At 36.1% G+C, this 25764-nt stretch overlaps 1 protein-coding gene across 14 annotated transcripts in view; it reads left to right on the top strand.

Moving 5' to 3' along the window:
- tns1b (tensin 1b) overlaps positions 1 to 25764 on the top strand; it is a 266496-nt gene that overhangs the window by 134196 nt on the left and 106536 nt on the right. For all 14 annotated transcript variants that reach the window (XM_089133411.1, XM_039683658.2, XM_039683656.2 and 11 more), the window contains one exon: positions 20183 to 20221. In XM_089133411.1, coding sequence (XP_088989537.1) covers positions 20183 to 20221 — 39 coding nt within the window. The remainder of the gene's footprint in view (positions 1 to 20182; positions 20222 to 25764) is intronic.

Below are 25764 nucleotides of genomic sequence, written 5' to 3'. Positions count from 1 at the left end.
TTTCTCCAGCATTCCTCCTGTTGGCTTCAGCTGTGATTTAGAGGCTCCTCGAGCGCCTCTGTAACTGCACTTCCAACATTTCCCGCTTACACATAGAGAGGCAGACGAGTTCAGATCCACAGCACTCTAACACTGTGCAGTGTGGAATTCAATGTGATAAATGTGCGTTTAAAAAACGCACTGTTATTGAAGTTCAAGGATCATTTGATCTCATGGATGGAAGATGTATTTAGTGTCGCCTTGGATTCCACCAGATAAATAAATCAGCATCTCAGCCGTTAGAGAGTTTGGCCAGCCGTCAAACAATGAGATCAACACACGATCCTCAGCATTCTTCTTAGAAAAGCTGCATCCCATGTTCAAATATACCAGCGAATTAAGCAAAATGCGATTGGAGGCGAATGACAGGAGAACTCGCTCGTAAATCGGAGTGTTTTTGGAGCGCTGTAAAGCTTGTTTACATTCTTGTGCCGTGTTTTAGCATCATACTGTACATGGGGATCTTTACCACAAATTCATACCGTGACAAAACAAAACTTTTTTTCAGGATTGATGGGAATTGTTTGTTGAATTTTCAGAAATCTTATCAAAGGAGAACTAACACTTATTTGCACGTAACATACTATTTGCAGTTTTTGTGACGACCCATCGTGTGAGGTTCTGCAGATGTTTGAGTTATGACTAGACTCGTGTGGAATCTGTACTTGCAGAACTTAGCAGAAATTTAGTGTATTTGCTCAATCACTACATCATTAAATTCTATTTATATTGACCATCCTGCACTTTAGATCAACCACAGATGTAGATATATAGCAAAAAATGGCTGGGATTAACACACACTATTGTTCAAGTTTGCTAACACGTACTGTATCAAAATAAATGAAAAGAAAACTAGCATTGGGTATTTGTTGCTTTTTCTTGTTGTACCGAACTCTAATCAAACTCTGACTCTAAAACCAGGGTACGCAGCGGACCATGACTTCTGTGTACTGTTACACCCCTAGCATATATATTTATAAATATTTGTATAAATTTTTACAAAAATATATCTGAAGTCGCAATTCTGAGAAATAAAGTTGCAATTGCATGAGACTCTATAAAGTCGCAATTATGAGAAATAAAGTCGCAATTCCGAGATATAAAGTCGCAATTCTGAGAAATAAAGTCGCAATTGCAAGATATAAAGTCGCAATTCTGAGAAATAAAGTCACAATTCCGAGATATAAAGTCGCAATTCTGAGAAATAAAGTCGCAATTGCAAGATATAAACTCGCAATTCTGAGAAATAAAGTCACAATTACGAGATATAAAGTCGCAATTCGGAGAAATAAAGTCACAATTGCGAGATATAAAGTCGCAATTCTGAGAAATAAAGTCACAATTACGAGATATAAAGTCGCAATTCGGAGAAATAAAGTCACAATTGCGAGATATAAAGTTGCAATTCTGAGAAATAAAGTCGCAATTGCAAGATACTGTATAAAGTCGCAATTAAGAGAAATAAAGTCGCAATTGCAAGATATAAAGTCGCAATTCTGAGAAATAAAGTCACAATTACGAGATATAAAGTCGCAATTCTGAGAAATAAAGTCGCAATTGCAAGATATAAACTCTCAATTCTGAGAAATAAAGTCACAATTACGAGATATATAGTCGCAATTCTGAGAAATAAAGTCACAATTGCGAGATATTAAGTTGCAATTCTGAGAAATAAAGTTGCAATTGCAAGATATAAAGTCCCAATTCTAAAAAAATAAAGTCACAATTGCGAGATATAAAGTCGCAATTCTGAGAAATAGAAAACATTATAACACGCAGTTGCGACTTTATTTCACGCAATTCTGACTTTATATCTCACAATTCTGGCTTTATAACACGGAATTATGAGTATATAATACGCAATTCTGACTTTATATCACGCAATTGCGATTTTATATCTCACAATTCTGAGAAATAAAGTCAGAATTGCGAGATGTAAACTCCCAATTGTGAGAATAAAAGTCAGAATTGTGAGATAAAAAGTTGCCTTTTTTTATTTTTCATTCTGTGGCGGAAAGAAGCATCCACACATTTTTATAGTGACACTACCAGATTAAATGTCTCTTTCGCTTTCTGTGCTTCATATTTAGCTTTTAAATCTTGATTTGAATGTGACGGGTTTCGGCAAAATACAGGTAAATAAAGGCAAATTTGAAATTGCCTGATGAAAATGATTTTTTTTTTTTAAAAAACTAAAAAAAAATATTCTTCAATCATACAGTACTGCATTCTCTCAGGCCCTTGTTTGTTTGTCTGTTTATTATAATTTTTGGCTAATTTGATTATATTTCAGCTCCATTTAAGAATCTATTGACATTAATTTAGCAGAATTCTGCAGATTTTTGCCCTAAAATATCTGGGCAAAATCAGTCTGGGCCTGATCATGCTGTTATCCTACCATCACATACACCTAGTTACTTTTCCATCCCGCTTTACGATCCTCAGACAGATAGACATCCCCGTAATCCTTGTTGACTGCCATGTTAAAAGAGCCACTGTTTTCCAACGGCACCAGAGCAAATGCATTCAAGATGTCCACATTCTCCAGGGTTGTTCAATTACACTGCCAGCGAACATGAAATCTGACAAGATAGCCAAAATGTAACCAACATGGGGCTGTTTAGATTGGGGCCCAGCTTTTCACGAGGTCACAGCAAATTAGCAGCGATCTTTAAGAGGTTTTCAGGCATTAGCAAGTTGAAGTCTGTCTCCGCCAAATGTTTGGAGGCTGCGAAGGTTGGGAGGAGATGCTGACGGAGGCAGAAACACGCGCCACGGCATTCCTGCGTTAGAAGCCGAGGCTCTGGGACTGATTTAAGACCCCTGCAGCATCTTCACAGCCTGCAGATTTAAACGGATGAATGCGTTGGCTCTGCGGAAACAAAGCTCCGCCGCTTGCTTGGGTTGTTTATCACTGCAGGTTGGCGGGTGGCACGTTCTGCATGCTGGGGCTGATGGAGCACCCGTCATGAAGATTGGGATCACACGAGTTGGAAAGTACACGGCCGGTTGCAACAAACCACTTAAGATAAGAAATCCCATCATAAACGAATAATCACTAAGGGTTTTCGTAACCTGAGGATTTCGTTGCAACCAGCTGCAAATAACAAAGATGTGTCAGAAAGACCGAAATCTTCACTTTAAATACAAATAAGTTAAGTAGTCTGTGACAATTCAGATCAATTGGGTTTTATTTGTGTTTGCAAAGTTTTAAGTAGCAGTAACGGTCACCGTGTCAACAAAACAAATTAGTCGTTATAATGCCATTGGTCAGATACAATTTGTAATGGGATGCTAACTCTAAACAATGCTGGGTTGTTTTACCCAAAATTGGGTAAAATATGGGCAAACTCAAAGGTTGGGTTAAAAATGTAATTTCAAATTTTTACCCAACTTCAACTTTCAGTTTCAACTGTACATTTTTAATTGCATTTTTAACCCAACATTTGGGTTTGTCCATATTTGACCCAAATTTGGGTTGAAACAACCCAGCATTTTTTAGAGTGATCTTGGTCAGGCCAATTAATCAATTGATATTTGAAAGTGAGTTACTGATTAAAAATTAATCATGTAATTTGTAACAATTTGTAAGTTATCTACCAATACACACACACTCACACACTTTTTTCCAGAAGAACTTTGTGCACGGAGTTGTCAGGACAATAATCCACAGCCTCAAATATATTAGTCTGTCAAAACTGCACACAAATGTGCAGTTTCATCACTTCAATAAAAGTAGAAGTAATACATTAGTGAAATGTAGTAAACTGTAAGCAGTTTCTGATGCCAAATGATTTGGCACCTGCTGTTGCATTACTGATGTTGGCCGTCAAGGGTGTACAGTAATGGCATCTTTGGCTTGTATTCTGCTGCTCTAATGAATTGTCCGTTCGGATTGAGCTGGTGTGGTTGTGCGATGCATTAAGTAGGCATTCAGAGAGAAAGGACAGTGGTTGAGGGGCTCTCAGATGGGTGGAGATCACTTTTCAAAGCAGCTTTAGCAGAGTTGGCACACCATAGACCTGCTAAGAGGCCCACAGGAAGTCATTTGGGGCAGAATTAGTTAAAACGTCCTGCCTTTGGGCCACTTCCACACACTGGGGTTTCTGTTCTGACTAAAAGAGGTTGCAGTGATTTAAAAACTCAAAAGAAATTACGAGGAACTATAATGTTCAGTGGCTATAATTTATTCACTCATTAAAGTTCCAGACCATGTGATATTAAACAGCATCGTTCAGACAAACCATAATTGCGTGCATTAATGGGACATTTTGTCCTTGATAAAAACCAATAGGGTTTTTGGAAGGGACATTGGTAGCCACTAATAAGGAGTCGCATGGAATTTGCTCCGCAGAGATCTCTGACCCCATCCATGTTTGTTTCTGAAATATTTTGGTTAATTACTTAATACTTTCAGCTGATGATAAGAGTGTAGACTCTCTGATTTCCACGAATTTTCTGCAAAAAAATCAATCAAAAAACATGATAAAAGTCTGCAGGTTCTGTGTGAGCCAAATGTCGCCTTGTTCATTCTGCAGTGAGCATTCGACTGATTCTAGATTGTGGTGTTTGTCTGATTGGGTATTCACAGAAGTCGGCAGCAGTTGACCACTGGATTTAGTGATCGAGGCAAATCAATCTGACCAAACCCTGTACGGATGAGGGTCTGTGGTGCGCGCAAACACCAGTGTGGCAAGTTCAGCCAGAAATATGTCTGGATGCTGACTCAATGATTGCTGCATTTTAAAATTTCACTGCAATCATGTGGCTCTTTTTTCCTCACAAAAACGCTGTTGGAGACACGGGATGGCAGGAAACATGGCCGCTCACGCTCCCGTTTGAGGCTTTTTTCAGCTTTGAGGTTCAGCTTTGTGGCTTGCATGGAGTATTGTCCCCAATAATTACTATAACATGCCAGTTCTCCAGTCTGATGTGTTTCTATTCCTCATGTCCTGCCAAGATTGTGATGTCACCGTGGACCAACTAACCTTAAACACACACTCTCTCAGAGCACATAAGAATATCATATAATGACCAGAGTTGAATCAACTGTGACAGATTGATATATTTTGCTTAAGTTGTTGGCTAATGGCTTGTTTTTGAGCATATGTGTCAGATGGATGTTTTTGTCTGTAAAGCATTCAACGCAGCATTTGTTTTTTGTTCTGTTCCATCCAGTTGTGCTCTGTTCTGTTTTTAAAATGGGATATACCTTATTTTGATGGTCCGTTTGACACATTCCACTAACTACATGTCAACTAACTCGTATTAGAGTATTAGTAGACTGTTAGGTTAGAGTTAGAGTAGTTGTTAGGGTTTGGGTTAGTAGAGTAAGTTGGCATGTAGTTACTTAGACTTAGTAGAATGTCTAAATTGGACCATTGAAATAGTTTTACCAAAACATGTCCTGAATGGAGTTATATTTCAAGCTGATTTTGAAAACAATATTATTTGAATAACATTAAAATGACAGCCTTATTTTTTACTTTCTTTATTTTTTGCTATTTTTGTAAAGGACTTTTTATTGGTGTTGTTTACACCAATATTAACTGAAGGGAACAGGGCAGATGCTGACTGTATCGTGCGTTTTAACAGCTGCAGTAAACACAACTCTTCACAAGTCTAGTTTTTGTTATATGTTCAAAAACAATTGGTCTACTTTTCACAGTGATTTATTTACTACTGGTAAGGAGTGTTTTTTATAACTTGAAGCCTTCAGAGAAAAACCAACGCTATCTCACGACCAATTCGTACAACCTCACTCGTACGACCTCACTCGTACGAATTTGTAGGATTTGTCTAAACCCACGTGATGGGTAGGTTTAGGGGCGGGGTCAGGGGTTTGTCATTCGTACGAATTCATCCGAATTTGGTAACTCGAAAAATATATACAAATTAGCAAAACTCGTATGAATTTTACGAGGTGGCTAATTCATACGAATTCATACGACCTCACTCGTACAAATTACCATGAGATCAGGCTGGAAAACTGTGGTAAAACTACACTATATGTACATATATGAATTCATCCGAATTTGGTAACTTGTAAAATATGTACGAATTAGCAAAAATTGTACGAATTTTACGAGGTGGCTAATTTTTACGAATTCATACGACCTCAATCGTACAAATTCCTGTGAGATCAGGCTGGAAAAACTGTGGTAAAACTACACTATATGAATTTGGTATAGTGTTACCGAATTTGGTAACTCGTAAAATATGTACGAATTAGCCAAAATCGTACGAATTGTACGAGGTGGCTAATTCGTACGAATTCATACAACCTCAATTGTACAAATTCCTGTGAGATCAGGCTGGAAAAACTGTGGTAAAACTACACTATATGTACATATATGAATTCTTCCGAATTTGGTAACTCGTAAAATATGTATGAATTAGCAAAAATCGATCAGACTGGAAAAACTTTTAAATCGCAACAGATAATTAAACAATTTTTTTTTATTTAAGTTAGTTGTATCAGTGTATCTGTAGCTTTATTGTAAAATAAGTTTGAAAGTATTCTATTGAGTGCATTTATGAAATATCAAACACTGCCATTTTATTCCAAGAATGTTAACAATGTAATTTCCACCAAAGAAAGTTATTAAATTCTATACATGTGGTGAACATTGAATTGTGGGCTGGAGCAGATCCATTCTTATCAGTCGTTCCGGTCGGGTTTAGAGATTGTGTATGTTCATGAGGAAATTCCAGCGGTGGAGAACCAGTGAGTTTGTTCCTCCCAGAGCCGTCGAACACCATGTGAAATATTTTGATGGTCGTACGCCGTGCTGATGGGAAATGGAGGCGGGGTTCAAGATCTTCAGGAGTATTTGGAGGTCTTATCAGGGTTCGGTCTCCCTGTGGAATGTTTATAGAAAGCAGGCCCGTTTCAGGGGTTGTTGGCACAGAGCTGCTGTGGGCTTGTTTGCTTTTGCATTTGATTTATGGGCCGGGCAGCGAAAATAAAGGCAGGAAACCCAGCACCCGGCCCCACCGTTCTGCTGATATGCAACATCACGCAGCACTAGGATAAAACCCATGCAATTGCCAAAAAACAACCATAATTTAGCTTTTCATGACTATTTTGTAGCCTCTCTGAACTTTAGGACTTTGTTTGTTTTGCTGTTTTTAAGACTCAAATGGTTTGCTCTTATGTTATTTAAGTACATTTTTTAAATAATGAGTCATATAATAGTGAATAGTCAGTTTGGACTTTTGTACGTTACAGCATATATTCAGTATTTATTAATTACTTTTATCGCATACAGTAATATGAGGCCTTTAAGGGTTAAATGTGCCTTAAAGTCCTCATTATAGACTCTCTAGATTTCAGTCTAAATCTGTATGATTTATCAGTGCACATTAGTCCAAAGAAATTTGTCTTCATATTCTCTATTTGTCTTCATATTCTTTCACCAAAATGTCAACTTGCTCTGCCTCTAAAATGTCTTTCTTATTCACTTGATGTTGGAAATTCCTTATTTTCCAATCCATGGCATCTTAATGGCTCTGTTCTGAGATTTTTTCTTCATCTAGTCAATCCCTGTTTATATAATCAAGTTGCATTCTACTTTGTTTGAATGTGTCCCATTATAGAAGCCGTTTCATGTTGTCTGCATTTGTTTGAACCTAAAGTGGATTTAAGGAAATAAACCTTGGCAAAGTTGTGTAAAAACATTGCTAGCTTGATGAGTCCCCAAGTAACACCCTAATTGTAGTTTTTGGATCAGTTTATGTGGATCGGTATCTGCGTGTAAGAGAGAAATACATCAATCTCAGTGTTTTGGTCGAGGCACGAGAGGTGAGGATAACTCATCTGGACAGGTGGAATGGCTCGAGACTCCTCCTCACCTGCTTGTAAAGGAGAGTTTTTCTGGCCAATAACTCATCATATCTTGTGTGTTAAATGCAGATGGCTCTTGCCTGTTTCAACCTGCCGTGTTTCACTGATAGCAAACAAGCAGCTCATTCTCTGGAAGGTCAACAATCCCAATTCATGCTGGGTAGATCATATTGAGATCATGTTTTATGTGTGGTGTAGGTTTGGAATCATGTGGAGCAGTTTTCCTGACAGTGTTGTAAACTGCTTCTCACTGTTTTAGAGCAGGATTGAGTTTCAGAAATTGCCCTTAGTTATAAGTCTCTTGTGATTAGAGATTAACCTTTTGCTTTGGCTCAGTAGTCCTTGCTTTTTCTTTTCTTTCTTTTTTTGTTGAGGAAATGACTCCACACTTCCATGGCATGGCAAATCCGGTGAGTTGTAAACAGACAATACGTTATGGCTTGACATTAGCTACTCTTGGTTGTGCTGTTGCTCTTCTGAAAATGTAAGTAAATAGTGTGCAAACTTTGAAGTTAGCATGGTTAACTCTTTTTACTCATGCATAATTCCTCATCGCATGCTTTAAAAAAAAAAAAAAAAAAAGTCAAAACTTTTCCTGAACCTCTGAAATGACTTTCAACATCCAATCCAGCCTCTGCTTATATTTTCGCTGATGCTCAGGTTAAAAAAAAACAAAAAAACTTTATAAATTATCCTGAGATTATGTGGTGGTAATGATGATTATTTATAATAAGTTATGCAGTAATCATCACCAAAGTTATGGATGGTCTTAATTTGGTGTTGAAATGCATTATACCACATCAAGTCTCCTTAGTCTAGCAAGTATCTCTTTCTTTCTGTTTCTTTGGTGCCGAATGCAAATATTCCATCCTCTTGGATACACATGAAGGAGCGTGTGTTTTTTGAGTTCAGAATAGTTGAGTGTGGTTTTCATCAGCCACAACTACAATTTAATTTCCTAAAACTTATTTTGGAGGAATAGTTCAGCCAAAAATGAAATTAGCATCATGAACAAATTGAATTTTGCTGTGTTCCAATGGCACAGCAGACTATAGTGTCCTTGATAGAACTATCATTTTCATTTTAAACTATCCCTTTAAATATTTCCCCGCCATTGATGGAATTTTCCGTCATTTATGAGACAACAATTCCCGGCTTTCCGTGTTTTTGAGTTTCCGTTAAACGGTAGGGGGCAAAAAAGAGTAGCGAATCCCCGGATCAAAACACAGACAAAATCAAGTGATTATAAGCATTGCTTATGCACGTTATAGTCTTTAAACTTACCTACAATAAAGTGTTGATAAAAAAATTATTCTTTTATTCTATATATTGCATGATCAGAAGAAAATGATCAAAAATGTTGGCAATGGCTGGCACTTTTTGAAAAAAGGCTGGCGGGGAAAGAGTGAAAGAAGGTTGTGATGTTTTTTCTCAGTACACGTGATGCGGGCTTCTGTCTGAATGCAGCAGGTCTCGGTTTAATCTTGTTAACGCAAGCATGCGAGGAATGCAACAACACAATTACCGCTCATTATGTAATATTCATTTGTACACTCCAGTGTTATCAACACACATCCACTCCCCTTTCTGTCTCGCTTTGTTTCTCTTTCTTTTCCGCATCCAGTCACAGACATGCCAGCCAAGAAGTTTGAATAGTTTTTTTTGTGTGTGTGCTTTTTTTCTTTTGGTTATATTTACTATGAGTCAAAAAATTGGAAACTGTGGAAGCTTGATTCTGCCACAGAATATAAAATAAAAAAGGTCATTTTTAATCTCGCTATGCTTACTCAGAATTGTGTGAAATAAACTTGCAAAATGCAAATTATAAAGTCCAAACTGCGATTCTGAGGAGAAAGTCATTTTACAATTCTGAATTTATAGCTATAAAAATAGTCAGAATTGCAAGATACAAACTCACAACTCTGGATTGAAATTGTGAGTTATAAAGTCTAAATTGCAAGTCATTTTGCTCTGTTTATTATTATTATTATTATCTATGCTTGTTTATTATTTTCTATACAGAATCAGTCCGCTGCGAAACTACCGCGACCATCCTAGAATGATTGATTCTCAACAAATAGAGCTATTCAAATCATCTGGTGAAATTGTTGTCCGATCACAATATATATCAGATAACCTAAATATTGCAGTGTTAGTTTTTTCCAATATCTATTCACACTTACTTTTACATTTATTTATTTAGCAGACACTTTTATCCAAAGCGACTTAGTGAGAAACACAAGCCAATAGAGAGCCAACAGTATTTATAGTACACAATGTCAGGTATATTAGAAAGTTGATGATTTTCCCTCACTATCCATTACAACTCTTCAAAAACAAGATAAGTTGTAAATGATTTTATTTGGATGCACTGTTGCAGTTTTTCTACAAACCATTCTTTAGATCAAGATGAGACTTTGACATTTTTTTGTGTTGCGTACCATAATATCAAGCTGGAAAGATAAATTGATGGATGAATGTTGTGCTTGAAGCATAAAATGCAGATTTTTTAACATTAAGTATAGTTAAATGAGCGTTTGTTTGAAAATGTGCGTAATTCCCTTACAAAAAATAATGTCACAATGCAAAACAATATTATATCATTCCATATTTTCTCAGGTTTTTCCTTTTGGTTTTAGGGTAAATGCGATCAGGACACGTAGTTATTGGGTTTCAGGACATTCATCCAATAGCAGATGGTATTTCTTTCCTTGCAGGTGAACATTATACCAACCTGTCATGTCTATGTTTGTCTTTGGTTTTTGAATATCCACAGGATGATTGTCAGGATTATTTTTAGAGTTGCGGTTGCCCACCAGTAGACCTGCGGTTATCAAGATTTGTATGTTCACCTGCACCCTTAAGGCCTGGCATGAACCATTTACCAGAGGTTACGCTCGGGGTGGACCGCATCTGGATGATTTACACGACTGAACCGTGATGTGAATACCAGCAACAACCCGCTTCTGTTGCCAGCATGATGAATGTGGGTCTCAGGGTGCTCATTTTTACTCATGAGGGTCTAAGGGGTTGCCTGTTCATCAGTTTTTTATTATGTGACGTAATGACATCCCGTTAAAGAGTGTCTTTGTTTGTATCGTACTAATTATCACCAAACATTTTGAAGTTGTCTTTTGACGGTTGAGCCACCTGTTTTCTTGCATTGAGACGTATTTCTAGCCACTCTTTATTGTCCTCGTCTGACCCGTGTCAAAGGATCAAGGTCAGTGCTTCCGTGTAGGAATGGGTTATAAAGCTTAAAAATAATATCCGAACATTTTTCAGCCTTTGGATATAACTTAGCATTGTTTGTTATATACTTTGCTTTGAAAAGGCTTTTTTTTATTCAGTCATGAATCCTTCACATGCAATCTGCAAGCAATCACATCATTACTGCATACAGCATCACAAGCTTATTGGCCTCTGCTGATCCCGTAGCCAATGAGATTGCTTGCTCAACATTTAACCAGTCTGGTTCATTGTTTGTTGTAAACTAGTCCTGCAGTTTCTCTGAAACCCTCCACCTCCCCCAGCTCCCCCTGCCTAGATCTGCTACAGGATCAACATCAGCAGCATAGCAGATCTAGTCCAAGTACATTAAAGGAGTAGTTCACTTAAAAAAATAAAATAAAAAAAATGTCCATGTCTTTCTTTCTTCAGTCGAAAAGAAATTAAGGTTTTTGATGAAAACATTCCAGGATTTTTCTCCATATAATGCACTTTACTGGTAACCAAACGGTTCAAGGTCCAAAAGACAGTTTCAGTGCAAACTGCAAACTGTTCAAAGGGCTTTAAACGATTCCAGACGATGAATAAGGGTCTTATCAAGCGAAACGATCTTTCATTTATTCAATAAATAATGTGCCTTTTGGATCTTGAACCGTTTGGTTCCCAGTAAAGTGCATGGTATGGAGAAAAATCCTGGAATGTTTTCATCAAAACCTTAATTTTTTTTTCGACTGAAGAAAGAATGACATGGATATCTTTGATGACATGGGGGTGAGTAAATTATCAGCAAAAGTTTTTTTTTTTTAAAAGTGAACTACTCCTTTAACATTGCTATATTCAATAAATGCAAAAAGTATTAAGAGAGATTATATATGTGTATGTGTATATGCCTGTGTGTGTGTGATCTCTCGCAAAACGTGAAAAAAAGTGAAAAATTACAATTTTGGTAGATTTTGAGGTTTTCATAAAAATGTCATGCTTCAAGTTCTTTAAGCCCTTGTCTAGCGATTTCTGAAGGTTCATGTGACACTGAAAAAGTCTGCTTTGCATCACAGATATTTTAAAGTACACTGTAAAAAATTTGAAGTAGGAGAAAAAACCTTGCTAAACGATCTCACTCAGAAAATGCTTGTAAATTTACAAAGATTTGCCAAGTAAAAACCTAAACATATTTATCAGTTGCTTTAATTAGAAATCTTTAAGTTAAATTTACTTGGAATGTGGAATTAAGTAAACTTTACAAAAAATAAGTAATTTCAACTCGGCTTGTAAAAGGTTGATTAATACCGATTTCCTTTGCCTTTGTATTACACTTCACTAAAACAATTGTCTTGAATTTTATTAGTCATTTATAGTATGTTCTTTACTTAGATCATCTAAGTAATTTATATATACATCATGTCAGACATTAAGCCTCATGTGAATGCAAACACCTCAATACTTGGTAGACAATACACAATGGTGGTAACATTTGATGGATCGTTTTTGTGTTTGAATGTGTCGTTTTAAGCAAAAAATTTACTCGAAATGTCACAAAATGGCAATTTACTAATACTGAAAACAAAAATCAATGATAAAACAGTGTAAATACAGCTGGAAACCAGTGAAAAATGAACCTCATTAATTATTCAAGGTCCAGTGCATGATGGGAACCCCAGTATCAGAAAAGTTGAGTAATTTTTACTTAATTTTATTGAGTTGATATTACACTTTCATTTATACTCGCTTGAAATGAGTACTGATATGGAATTTACTTAGTTTTTTTAAATTCTTGCCTGAACTAACTTTTTCAAGTAAATTACATTGGGTTTTTTCACTAGTATTTACTTAACCAAAAAAATCATTTTTTACAGTGTATATTAAAACAGAAAAGCATTATTTTAAATTGTAGTATTTTAAACTCTTTTTTTCTGTATTTTTGATCAAATAAATGCAGGCTTGATGAACTGAAACGAACAGTTCAAATTGATTCACAGAGTCAAAGTTAAAAGTGAAATGGAATTCATTTTTAATTGTTCTTTAATTGTTTTATACTTTGATATTTTGAATGTTTAATTTGATATCGCTAACAATATAATTGCAAATAAAAGTTGCCGTTCCAGAATGACCTTGGAAAGAGAAGTCATCAGGGCTCGGTTTCAAACATTCCAGGCATCTTCAGAGGTATGAAGGCATGCTGGGTCGGGCCAGGTCTCAGCGCAGACATAAGGTGTTTGTTAGTTATGGATAGCAGGTGTACGGGCTGTCATCAGCAGGTGCCTGCAGGCCGAGTTAGGCCAGGTGATGGAATCTGGTCTGGAGATAGACCAGGCCACTGGAGAAAGGCTTACAGCAGAGCTCTCAGACGGACTGAGATTAGGGAGGGATTTCTGTTTATCGCTGAAGTATTATGGAGTGGTACAGTGGTCTTAGTAGGACTGGATGGAGATAAGGATGTGTATGGTTTCCATGGAAGATCTTGTAAATGTCTCTGTCAGGTCATAATGGGCTGTCAGTAAATTGAGACCTGCTCTGAAATAGAGTTGATGTTTGAACAAGAAGATGGGACATATTTCAGCCTGACTCAGAGCACAATAATTATAATAATACATGTGTAATATTTATGTGTGAATGTATATATTTGGGCTATATAATGTCTTTAAAGACATCCACACACCAAACAAATTCAATCTTCCATGGACTGAAAATTATTTTCCTGAAGATTCACATAGAAAGTGACAGCAAAATACCAAAGTGTACGAACAAAAATGTGAGTGTGCACACAAACAAAGAAAACAAAGAGCAAACGTTTCAGTCCATCTTCAATGCTAAAAGCTTGAACATTAGTCGACAACATTTATACATGTCAAGGCACCAGAATGATTACCTAAATCAGCTGGGTAGTTTATTAGTTATACAATGACTGGTTAATTATCAATTACCACCCACATGGGTAGAGTAGACTTACAAACATGATCCAGCATTATAAAAAATCCATGACAAAAGTACCGTATATGGAAATATTTGTCACACGCACACACACACACACACACACACACACACACACACACACACACACACACACACATATACACACACATATATATATATATATATATATATATATATATATATATATATATATATATATATATATATATATAAAATGACAAATAGTTCCATATACGGTACTTTGGTCATGGATTTTTTTCAATAAATTGTAAGAAATGATATAGCCAAAAAAGTTCTGGCTACATAATTTCTTACAATTTATTTAAATTTTTCAGTCTTCAGTTTATACAATAACTTTTCCTTTTCCATTTCAATACTCCAAAAGATTATAAAAAGCCAAGGTTTTTTTTTTTTTGACTAAACATTTGAGAAATAAAGTGTGCATGCAACAGTATGTTGGATCTGTGCAGCTCTTAAAGTGACAGTAACCTAATAAACCTGCTTCAATCGGTGTACTTAATGTTAACCAAACAACGAACGACGAATATAAAATCACTCACTGCCCTTGACTGAATATAATCGATATATATTTCATTCATACAGTGTAAACTATACAGTGTTTTATTTATTTTTTTTCCTTTTGATTATTCAATTAACTGTTGGAAAATAACCTCAATGTTGGTCTACCTGAAACCCTAAACCCCTTTAGTTTACACTGATATTAAATTACACTTTAAAGTTAGTCATCAATGTTTTTTTTTTTTAAGACTGGTCCTAAGTTACATAAGAAGGTAGATTGGTCTAATTTGAATCAGAAAAATAAGTCAAATTATTTTTTAACATAGTGGTTAAGCTTATGCAACTGGCCACAGTATTTTCAATGTGATTTCAGACCGTTGTATATTTTCTGCTGTTTTACTATAAGCTTTACTAATGTTCTAGGATCCATGTTTGTCTAACTTATTCAAAATGGGGGATGTCAGCTTGCTTAAATTTGTTGTTTCACTCTTATCATTCTTCCTGTTTACAGTGGTCGATCATTTGTGAGTGCATGCGTTTAGATATGCTGAGACCTGTAGCGAGGGAAAACAAGAGCTTTTCACTGTTTATGTGCTTTACAGCTCCACATCCACAGCTGGAATAACATCTTTTATCAACAAGTCAAATCAAACAGAAGCACTAGTCATGCTTAACGTCTCACGTCACTTATTAAGGAGAAAACTTCCTGTTCACATAATGAAAGTATGAGGCTGATCATTGTTGCCATGTAAACAGTCCCAGACCTTTTGCATGACTATCTAGACTTTTTATTCTAGAATTAATCTCTGTTTTTACGTTCCCTGAAGAAGATTTGAATGGAATGGACCAATGCATGTATATGCCGTTGATACACTCTAAAAAATGCTGGGTTGTTTTAACCCAATTTTGGGTCAAATATGGACAAACCCGAAATGTTGGGTTAAAAATGTAATGTAAAAATTTAACCCAACGGCTGGGTTAGTCCATATTTGACCCAAAGTTGGGTTAAAACAACCCAGCATTTTTTAGAGTGTAATAATAATGTTGTAATGTCTTTGCAAACACCACCAATAAAAGACATGTGATCTTCAGGTGCAGGACACCTGTTAAACTATAAACTCAGTTAGTTAAGGCTCAGCACCTTTTTCATGAATACTTTATCAATGACAGGTCGAGGTCATTGATAAATGTGAAAGTGACATTGGGGAAACCTGATGTGCTCCGTCAGCATTAAGACGAGCAATTAAACGGAGCGAGCAAATTTAACACAAATGCCAGATGGTTGAAAAGAACACGTATATTCAGCTGTCAAAACAAATGGTAAGAGCCGATGGCTTCCAGACCATGTCAAATTCCTCACTTTCATCTGAATCAAATTTTGCAAGACACGCTTGAAATCGGAGAATTCATAAATAGTTGTACTTGGAATGACACAAGCGCAATCTGACCCGTGTTGCCTTGACTTTATTTATTTACCACATTTGCCCTTAAACAGTGAGAAACAAACCAGCGTTATGTTTGTGGGTTCGGATAAGTCACAGGCTTACCCGTGGTAAAATCGCTGTAACGCACGGCCTCTTTTATTGAAGTTTATTGAAAGAATTTCTGGTACAGGATTACACAATCCTCTATTCCAGACTCTAAAAGATACAAACTAGATATATATACAAATTCACATTTTGATTAAAAAAAAAAACACATTAATTTCATAAATTGAGGTTTCCTAACATCCTAAATTAAAGACATAAAATTAATTTCTTAGTTACAGACAAACTTTATAATTATACATAACATCTTTTGACAGGCAAAACGCATCCAGCCTATTCTTAAAGGAATTAATAGAAGGGGAACACACAATTTCTTCTGGGAGCTCATTCCATGATTTTCCAGCATTTGAAGATTTGGCTTATTGCCTTGCAACATTGTATCCCACAATGCAATGTGCTTGATTTGAACTTCCAAATCTATGGCATAATCTATGAATATCTATGGCAAGAGCTCTTTTCAGTTGCTGCTTTCTTTTCCTCATGATGATTTTTCTTTTTTCTTTTGCAATCCGCTGTAAAAGTATGAAAAAGGACACCATATACGGCACATTTGTGGTCTGTTCTCCCGAATTTAATTTACGATATTTCATTAATAATTCATTGGAATGCACGAAGAATCTCTCGTTATTCTCCTCAAATCCTCGCGTCTCTTTCCAGGTTTGTTTTCACGGATAAATGCAATTTATAATCTGTCAAAATGACGGAAATCGTAACGTTGAAGATTTTTGATTAAGGCTCGTTATACAGATATTTGCCTACTACAGTGATATTTAACCAAAGACTCGTGCTATTTTTCGTCTGTTGAATGTACCTGTTAATTCTTTTAAACTTTTACATTTTATTTTAATGTTCGATGGTTGAAGGGTGAGTCGATTAATGTCATCTCATTCTGACACTTTTTTAACGTATTGGGTTCATAGAGCGAGCCTTTCACTGATTGTTTACAGCTTAACGGAAGCTACACCCATAATCCGCGCAAAGCATCATGGGGCGTACAGTATATAAAGTGGATTGACTGAAAGAAATAACATGACAGTATATGAAAATACGCCAGTGATTTGTGGAAAGAGTGAATTGATTCATAAATGTGCACTCTAAAAAATGCTGGGTTGTTTCCCCCCAATTTTGTGTAAAATATGGACAAACCCAGCCATTGGGTTACATTTTTAAATTACATTTTTAACCCAGTGGCTGGGTTTGTCCATATTTTACCCAAAATTGGGTTAAAACAACCCAGTATTTTTTTTAGAGTGTGTGCACTCTAAAAATGCTGGGTTGTTTTAACCCAAATCTGGGTCAAATATGGACAAAACCAAATGTTGGGTTAAAAATGTCATTTAAACATTTAAGCCAATGACTGAGTTTGTCCATTTTTGACCCCAAGATGGGTTAAAACAGCCCAGCATTTTTTTAGAGTGTGTGTGTTTAATTTCTACTGAGAAATGGGTCTGATTTGCAGTTTGCTTTGTCTATTGTATGGACTCATTAGTCATATTTGAATTGGAATGGTTTAGTCACTGACTGACTATAGACAGCTGTGTGTGCTTTTAGACAGCTGTGGAGAAGGCATCCTGTTTGTGTGTTCCTCAGGTCCATTTCTGCCTGGAAACCAGAAATGATGGTCCGCCATCCTGTTTGTGAAGCATAGAGCTCATTTGTTTGTGAGCGGCGGGATATTAGTTGTGGCAGTGGTCTGAGAAGCAATCCTATTATAATGGACTTCAGCAGATTGTGAGTTCCGGCAAAGCAAATCACCTTTAAACATCAGTGACTTTCCAATCCTGTTTATGAAATGGTTAGCGCTCTCGTTGCCTGCTTCTAAAACATGAACCAGTGATGTTTCAATCTGTTTGTGACTTAGTGACTCTTATTTTATTATACTATTGTAGAAATGTTTTGAATGGGCTTGTATGTATTTTATTATCAGTTTTTGTTTATATAATTTTTTGTTTGTGTAATTTAATTTTAATTATTTATTTCAAAATGTAAAAACATCAATATGTAATAGCACTACACTGTAAAAAAATAAAACAGTATTTTTTTACGGCTATCCAAGAACTTTACCGTTAAAAATGCGGTAGGAACGCTAATGGTTTTACAGACTTAACTTAAAATTTACAGTAATAAACCGTATTTCATTATCTGATAAAATGTTGATTTACCAACCTTTTGAAAAATTGATATCTGTTTTGTATTATTGTAATACACTGACAACCAACAATCATCACAGCAGTGCTGAGAGTTTTATATGAGCAATCAAAGCTCATCACAAGTAGTCTTCCATGAGAAGGTTAATACTTATAGAAGCTCCACAGTCTCATTTACACAAACATTAAACACCATCATGGTAGCACACATGAAAATGCAATAAACATTAATTTAACAACATTAAATGTAACATAAAACCCTAATGTACATAACTGATTAGGAAAAAAACAAACAAACTGGTATATCTGTTAACCAATAACAGTCTTTTACCGTTAAAATCACCATTATTTTTTCATGATTATATAGGTGTTCATATCTGCAATTCTGACTTTATATCTCGTAAGTCTGACTTTATATCACGCAATTGTGACTCTATATCTCGCAATTCTGACTTTATATCTCGTAAGTCTGACTTTATATCATGCAATTCTGACTTTATATCTCGCAATTGCTACTTTATATCACGCAATTGTGACTCTATGTTTCGCAATTCTGACTTTATATCACGCAATTCTGACTTTATATCTCACAATTCTGACTTTATATCTCGCAATTGCGACTTTATATTACGCAATTCTGACTTTATATCACGCTCTGACTTTATATCTCACAATTCTGACTTTATATCTCAAAATTCTGACTTTATATCTCGCAATTCTGACTTTATATCATGCAATTATGACTTATATCTCGCAATTCTGACATTACATCTCGCAATTCTGACTTTATATCTCGCAATTGCGGCTTTATATCATGCAATTCTGACTTATATCTCGCAATTGTGATTTTATATCTCGCAATTCTGACTTTATATCTCACAATTCTGACTTTATATCTCGCAATTCTGACTTATATCTCGCAATTGTGATTTTATATCTCGCAATTCTGACTTTATATCTCACAATTCTGACTTTATATCTCGCAATTCTGACTTTATATCTCGCAATTCTGACTTTATATCATGCAATTATGACTTTATATCATGCAATTATGACTTACTGTATATCTCGCAATTCTGACTTTATATCATGCAATTATGACTTACTGTATATCTCGCAATTCTGCATTTACATCTCGCAATTCTGACTTTAGTTCTCAGAATTGTAAGATGTAAAGTCATAATTGCGAGATAAAAAGTCGCAATTACCTTTTTTTATTTTTCATTCTATGGCGGACACAAGCTTCCATACTAATGAGTGTCATGTGAGAAATAAATAATTTGGGATTAGGAATGTCAATTGCCTCAGCGAAGGATTTTGAATTGTCCATAGGTGTTTTAAATTAAAGAAAATTAAGTGTCATTGTTACAAAATTAGGAATCCAAAACTATTCGCCTTGGCAATTAACTGAAATAAATAAGATAAACCTCTAGATTTAACTTAATCTATAGAAATATTAAAATGAAATCTTACTGATATATTAAAAACTTTAAAATAAAAACTAAACCAACATTTTAATAAAAATAAAGTAGTATGTTAAAAATAATACATTAAGATTGGGATGGAGTTGCATATAAACAGTGAATTCCCCGTGTCTGCTTTGTGTGTAAAACACCAGTGTTTTGTGGCCGTATGTTTACTTTCTTCATAATTCCCAATAATGTTTCTTTATTGAGCACAATTCACCCATGCATGCTTTTTCAAATGAAAGCAAAATGTTTGTCTTAGTAACCTTTTATCCAAATAGAATCAGTTGCACGAATTCTTCTTTAGTCTTTGTTTTCCAATCCCGCACTTTTCACAACCCCAACAATGATCAAATACAGCCAGTCCTGCATTTTATACTTGTTGAATGTCCAATACGTCAACATGTAGACTTTAACGTCCCAGAATGTGTCCTGACGGTTGTGTTCTGTGTGTTGCAGGTATCCTCCTCCTGCGTTCCTGTTGCCAACTATGAACTGGTAAGAACTCCTGTGGTTGTTTTGATGACCCGTTTTTGATCGTTTCCTAGAACAGTCGTCTCTTTGGAATCTGCTCTGTTAATCAGATTGATGATAAAGAGATATTTTTGCCTATTTTGGAGGCCAACGTATCATCCCACAACCATTAATATTTATAAGAAGGAAATAAAAGCTTGGGGTCTTCGGTTCAGATCTCTCCCAAGACCTAAATAAGCCAGGGGAAATAACAAAGCATGAGCGATAGCATAGTGAACATTCCTTTTTTGGTTTGAATTTTGTTTTTGGTCTCCAAAAAGATCCTCCTCCTCCTCCTATGAACAACGCAAGGCAAGCCAGAATCCATCATTACTCTACCCGCGTCTCTTGTTGTACACAGTGTCCTCAGTATGGACAGTTTTAGTTGTTTTTTGGAGGATAGTTTGGCTTTCATGAGTTGGACAGGGTCTCGTCCCCTCAATCACTTCTCAGATGAAGTATGGCATTGTAGAGCGAGCAGAGTGAATGAGGAGGGTCACACCATAAACACACACTTAAAATCAGACAAATGAGCTGAACTATAAAGCTGATGTTCTGAAGAGAAGTGTAAGAAACAGATGCTGGAGGACAAAGAAAACTATTCCTGAGATTATCCATGTCTCTATTATAATACGTTAAACGTGCTATCACAAATATCCACATTGTCAGATATTATCTGTACTGCCATATCAATAATGTGATGCATCAACAATATTGACAAATTGAGAAAAGGGATTTCAAGCTAATATTTAGCTCCATTTATTAAATCATCATCACCGAAAATCTGATGGTGCTGACAAAATATTTATATTGAACATCCTTTAAAGATGCATATATCTATAGTATATTATAATCTGTTAGTATATTATATATGATATTCAAATATAGAATTATTTATGTTAAACTGTCTTTAATTTAGTTTTTAATATTGGGGTATTGTTGATATAAGTAACATGCATGTAAAACAAATACAAATATATTGTTTAATTATTATTTGAATTATTATTATTATTATTATTATTTTAATATATAAGCCATATAATTTAAAATATTGTGTTGTAGACAAGTTCAAGTCCCCCCCCCCCAGTTATATTAATCACTGCCATATCTCTATATATTATTAATTAATTAATTATTGTTTATTTATTCTAACTTTTATTTTATACGTGTGTGTGTGTATATATATGTGTATATATATAGAGAGAGAGAGAGAGAGAAAGAGAGAGAGAATATATAAATATGTATTATAAATATATGATTTTATTTATATTAGAATTAGGACAGGTTCAGGGCAGGCTGTTTTTTGTTAATAATGTGTTAATTTTAATAAAAAAGTAAACATAAGAATATTAGATAACACTTTAGTTTAAGGTCCGATTCCCTATTAACTTGTTGCTTATTAGCATGCGTAAAACTAATATATTTGCTGTTTATTATAGTACTTATAAAGCACGTTAATGACATTCTCATATTCTACATCTCTTTTTCCTACCCAATACCTAAACTTCACAACTACCATACTAACTATTAATTGGAATTAGGAGTTTGTGGAAAACATTGTAGTTAATAGTGAGAAGTGGACCCTAAATTAAAGTGTGACTGAATGTTATAGTGATCATCTTTAGATGAATATGATGTGTGTAAATATTGACAGGTAAAACTCAGAGGTGTTTTGTCTGAAGTGAGTGAGTGTTACTGTACAGTGGAGGCCTGTGGCAGCTGAACTTCACTAAAGTAGAGCAAATAAACTGATCTTAAGGACAACCGTGGCTGTATTTCTAAAGGAAACTCAGAGCAACCGTCCACACAGAATGTGCAAATGAAGAATCTGCTTATGTAAGGTTTAGACCTGCAGCATGAACTTCTCAAACAGCAATATTTACTGATTTATTTACCTAAAGTCTGTTGAGAAAAGCTTTGTAAATGTGTCCGCTGTCCCTCAACACACACACACACATTGCCTTCAGCAAGGACAGAGCTGCTGAACTCTGTGTTTACAATGACGCAGCTCAGTGAAGCCAAAAACAACCCTGTTTAATGGCTTTTCAGTGAATTCAGGAATATTTCTGTGGTCGAGCTGAATCGTGTAGACCTGCTTTCTCCTCGCTCCATGTTTGGTAAATTCTCCTCCACTAAATGAGTTGGCTGGCTGTCGGCTAGACCTGTGATCTGAGGCCGAATAACAACGATCAAATGTCAATATGAATGTACAATTTTGGATGAAAAGTTTTTTTTTTTTTCACCAATGCAATTGCTTACTTAAACTTTTTTTGAGTAATGTGTTGTTTTATGATCATTATGATATGATATATTCATGTGCAAAAGTACGGTGGCTGAGAGAGCTCAACGCACTGCAACTGAAGAAAACACACGCAAATAGAAAAAAACAACAACCGCAAATTAAGAAAACATCAGAACACACGTGTTAGTCGTACATTTATTTTTCTTTAAAGGGGTGATGAACTGAGAAATCAAATTTTCCTTGAGCTTTTGAAATCTAAGAGGTCATCAAATTATAAGAATATCCTGTAAGTTTCAGAACTGAAAACGTCCTTGTTAGTCCAATAAAAGCTTTTATTGACACAGCCTCTAAAAACGACTCGTTTTTAAAAGTGGGGAACTATGACGACAAAGAGGATAAAACACCACCCCCGCAGAAGATGATCAACGCCTGCTTCACCACGGCAGGTTTAGCCCCGCCCACCCATTCGCGCATTACACACATAAGTATCATACATGTACATGCTTACCTCGTGATGACAAACTGGATCGAGCTACCGAGCAATAAACATGTGCCTGGTTGTGGAAGAAGACAGTCGCATGAGCTTCCTGTGGATTCCAATAGGACTGCATGGATAAAATTTATTTTTAATGATGTTCCAGCTGATGAGGGTAAAACATCGTCGTCTGTTCGCTTCATTTCACTGAGGATTGTTTTGTAAACAAGACTGGATTTCAGACCGATTAAGAGTAAAGAACGGTGCTGTGCCGTCTATATTGGATCTGACAGGAATATTGTGCAACACACGGACTCTGGGTCGAACATGTATGGGCGAATCCGGTTGCCATTTGACAACATAGGACGTTTTCCCCCACGGGTGAGTTAAACTCATTATAATATGCAAAACTTTTCTCCACTCGCAGCAGTGGGTGTTTACTTCCAAGTCTTCAGTGCGACACGCCCATAAAAACTGACTGTTTTTTAGGAAGGCTCACAACCAGGGTACAAAATAGCCTATTACTTGTTCATTTTGATGTTTTTGAATGCAAAAACCAAGCGAACGTTATAAGTTGACCTCAGACAACAATATAATAACATTTAAAAAGCCAGTTTATGACCCCTTTAAGACTTTTTCAAATCAGCCTGCTAGTTGGTCATATTAGTTCTTAAGACACAGTCTTAACATAATGGCTTTGTTTGTGCAACTGGCTGGTCATGTTTTTGTGAGATTCAAAAGTACAGTACGTTCCCTATCCAGGGTGATCTGCTGTGTTGTACTTCTTGATATGACACGAGTAGACGTCCAGACGTACATTACGTGGGCGTTATCTCATGCTCTCTGCATTGGTTGCATATTGAAGACATGCTTCAGGCTTTCTCTCTCTCAGAGCTGTGGACAGTACCTTTCTCAAGAGCCATCTGGTCTGCGTCTGCTTCGCCACAATGTGATATTGGCCATAATTGGCCATGAGAGGGTGAAACACATGCCGGGCCTCGGATGACATTAAGCAGACCCAGTCTTTCAAGGTCTTTCGGTGTGTATTCCCAGTGCCCAGGCCCTTTAAAGGGATAGTTCACTTTGAAATTAATGTTTGATATGTTTCAGCTTACCTCAAGGGCACCCAAGATGTAGCTGTCTTTGTTTCCACAGTAGTTTCAATTTTGATATTTTTAGGTCAAACCGTTCTTGTCTGTCAGTCATATAATGCAGGTCTATGGTCACCACCTCAAAAAGCATACACTGAGAAGTCCAAATTAAACATGATTTAATGACTCGTAAATGTAAGTACACATTGATGGCCTAAAACACGAAACGAGCGGTTTGTGTGAGAAAACAAATGGTATTTATATAGTTTTTACCTCTTGTAACCACAGCCACGTCCAAGTGATCTGAGGGCGCAGGCGCTTTGTGGCTAATTGAAGAAGTAAAAACGATATAAATACTGTTCGTTTTCTCACACAAACCGCTCGTTTCGTGTCTTAGGCCATCAATGTGTACTTACATTTACAAATCATTAAATCATGTTTAATTTGGACGTGGTGACCATAGACCTGCATTATATGACTGACAAACAAGAATGGTTTGGCCTAAAATACAGTATAGCTACAGGATGCCCTTGAGGTAAGCTAAAACATACCAAAAATTAATTTCAAAGGGAACTATCCCTTTAAAGCTTTCTTCGTGCATATGATTCTTTGTGCAGTGCTTGACTTGTATGAGTCTGTTTTGTGGGGGTCCTTCCCATGTTGTGAGCGTTAACCCAGGGTCTGAGGTTTGCTTTTAGGACGTTTCTTGTCGCAGGTTCTCACAGTTCAGAGTTGTTTAGCCGAATACCATCTTCGGAATTCTTTCCGTAGAACTCTCCCGAGATGAAAGGCAGGCACGGACCCTCCATTAGCATGATATAAACACAGAGTGCCACTGAAATGCACAATGTCTTGTCTGTTTACGTTTGTGCAGGTGGCCTCTAAAAAAAAAAAAAAAAACATGAGAGAAAAGTCATGTTCCTCACCTGTGCCGGGTCAGATACACTGGAGACCTGGTCGACTTTCCCCTCCTAGTTGTCTATTTTTTTCTCAAAGGTTGTTGTTTCAGCCATGCCTGGACATTAACCAAACACATTTAAATCACACTGTAATTGACTCTGAGGTGCTGAACACAGGAATGAAACATGTCCTTTTTAGGTGTTCTATGCCGCACTTCGACAGATATCTCCAGATCTTTGAGCCGAACAGCTGCTTGCCTCCTCAAACAGCTCATTTCTACAGTTTATGAACCAAAACAGAGTTATCAAATAATCCTGAGGGGTTGCAAGGGAATCAACATCCTTGATGACCTATCCACGCCGTCTAGATTCAAGATGAATGGCCTGCTCAATTCCTTTTTAAAAGTTTGATTCGGGTGCTCTTCGGTCCAAGGAAGGACATCTAGGAGACAGTATAGAGAAAAAAAAAATTCTGATGACCGAGGCACTCCTTAATTAAAATGTCTTTATTGCAAAAATGACATGTCCTAAATGGACCAATTTAAAACGCCTTTTAAATTTGTCCGTTTAGGACATGTCATTTTTGCAATAAAGACACTTTAATTAAGGAGTGCCTCGGTCATCAGAGATTTTTTTCTCTATACTGTGACCTATCCAAGCCCTCAAGCCCCTAAAAAATGAGCAGTCAACCATTTCAGGACTCATTATTTTGATTAATTAGTTATTTTAAAACCATTAATACATATATTGATTAAAAATAATGATTACATAAATTATTACATTTTATGAATTTATGAATTCATTATTGTTCAATTTTTTTA

The sequence above is a fragment of the Pimephales promelas genome, chromosome 7 (assembly GCF_988280905.1).
Source record: "Pimephales promelas chromosome 7, fPimPro1.hap1.1, whole genome shotgun sequence".
NCBI lineage: Eukaryota > Metazoa > Chordata > Actinopteri > Cypriniformes > Leuciscidae > Pimephales > Pimephales promelas.
The sequence above is the reverse complement of the archived record's forward strand: the minus strand, read 5'-3'. Positions and strand labels throughout refer to the sequence as shown.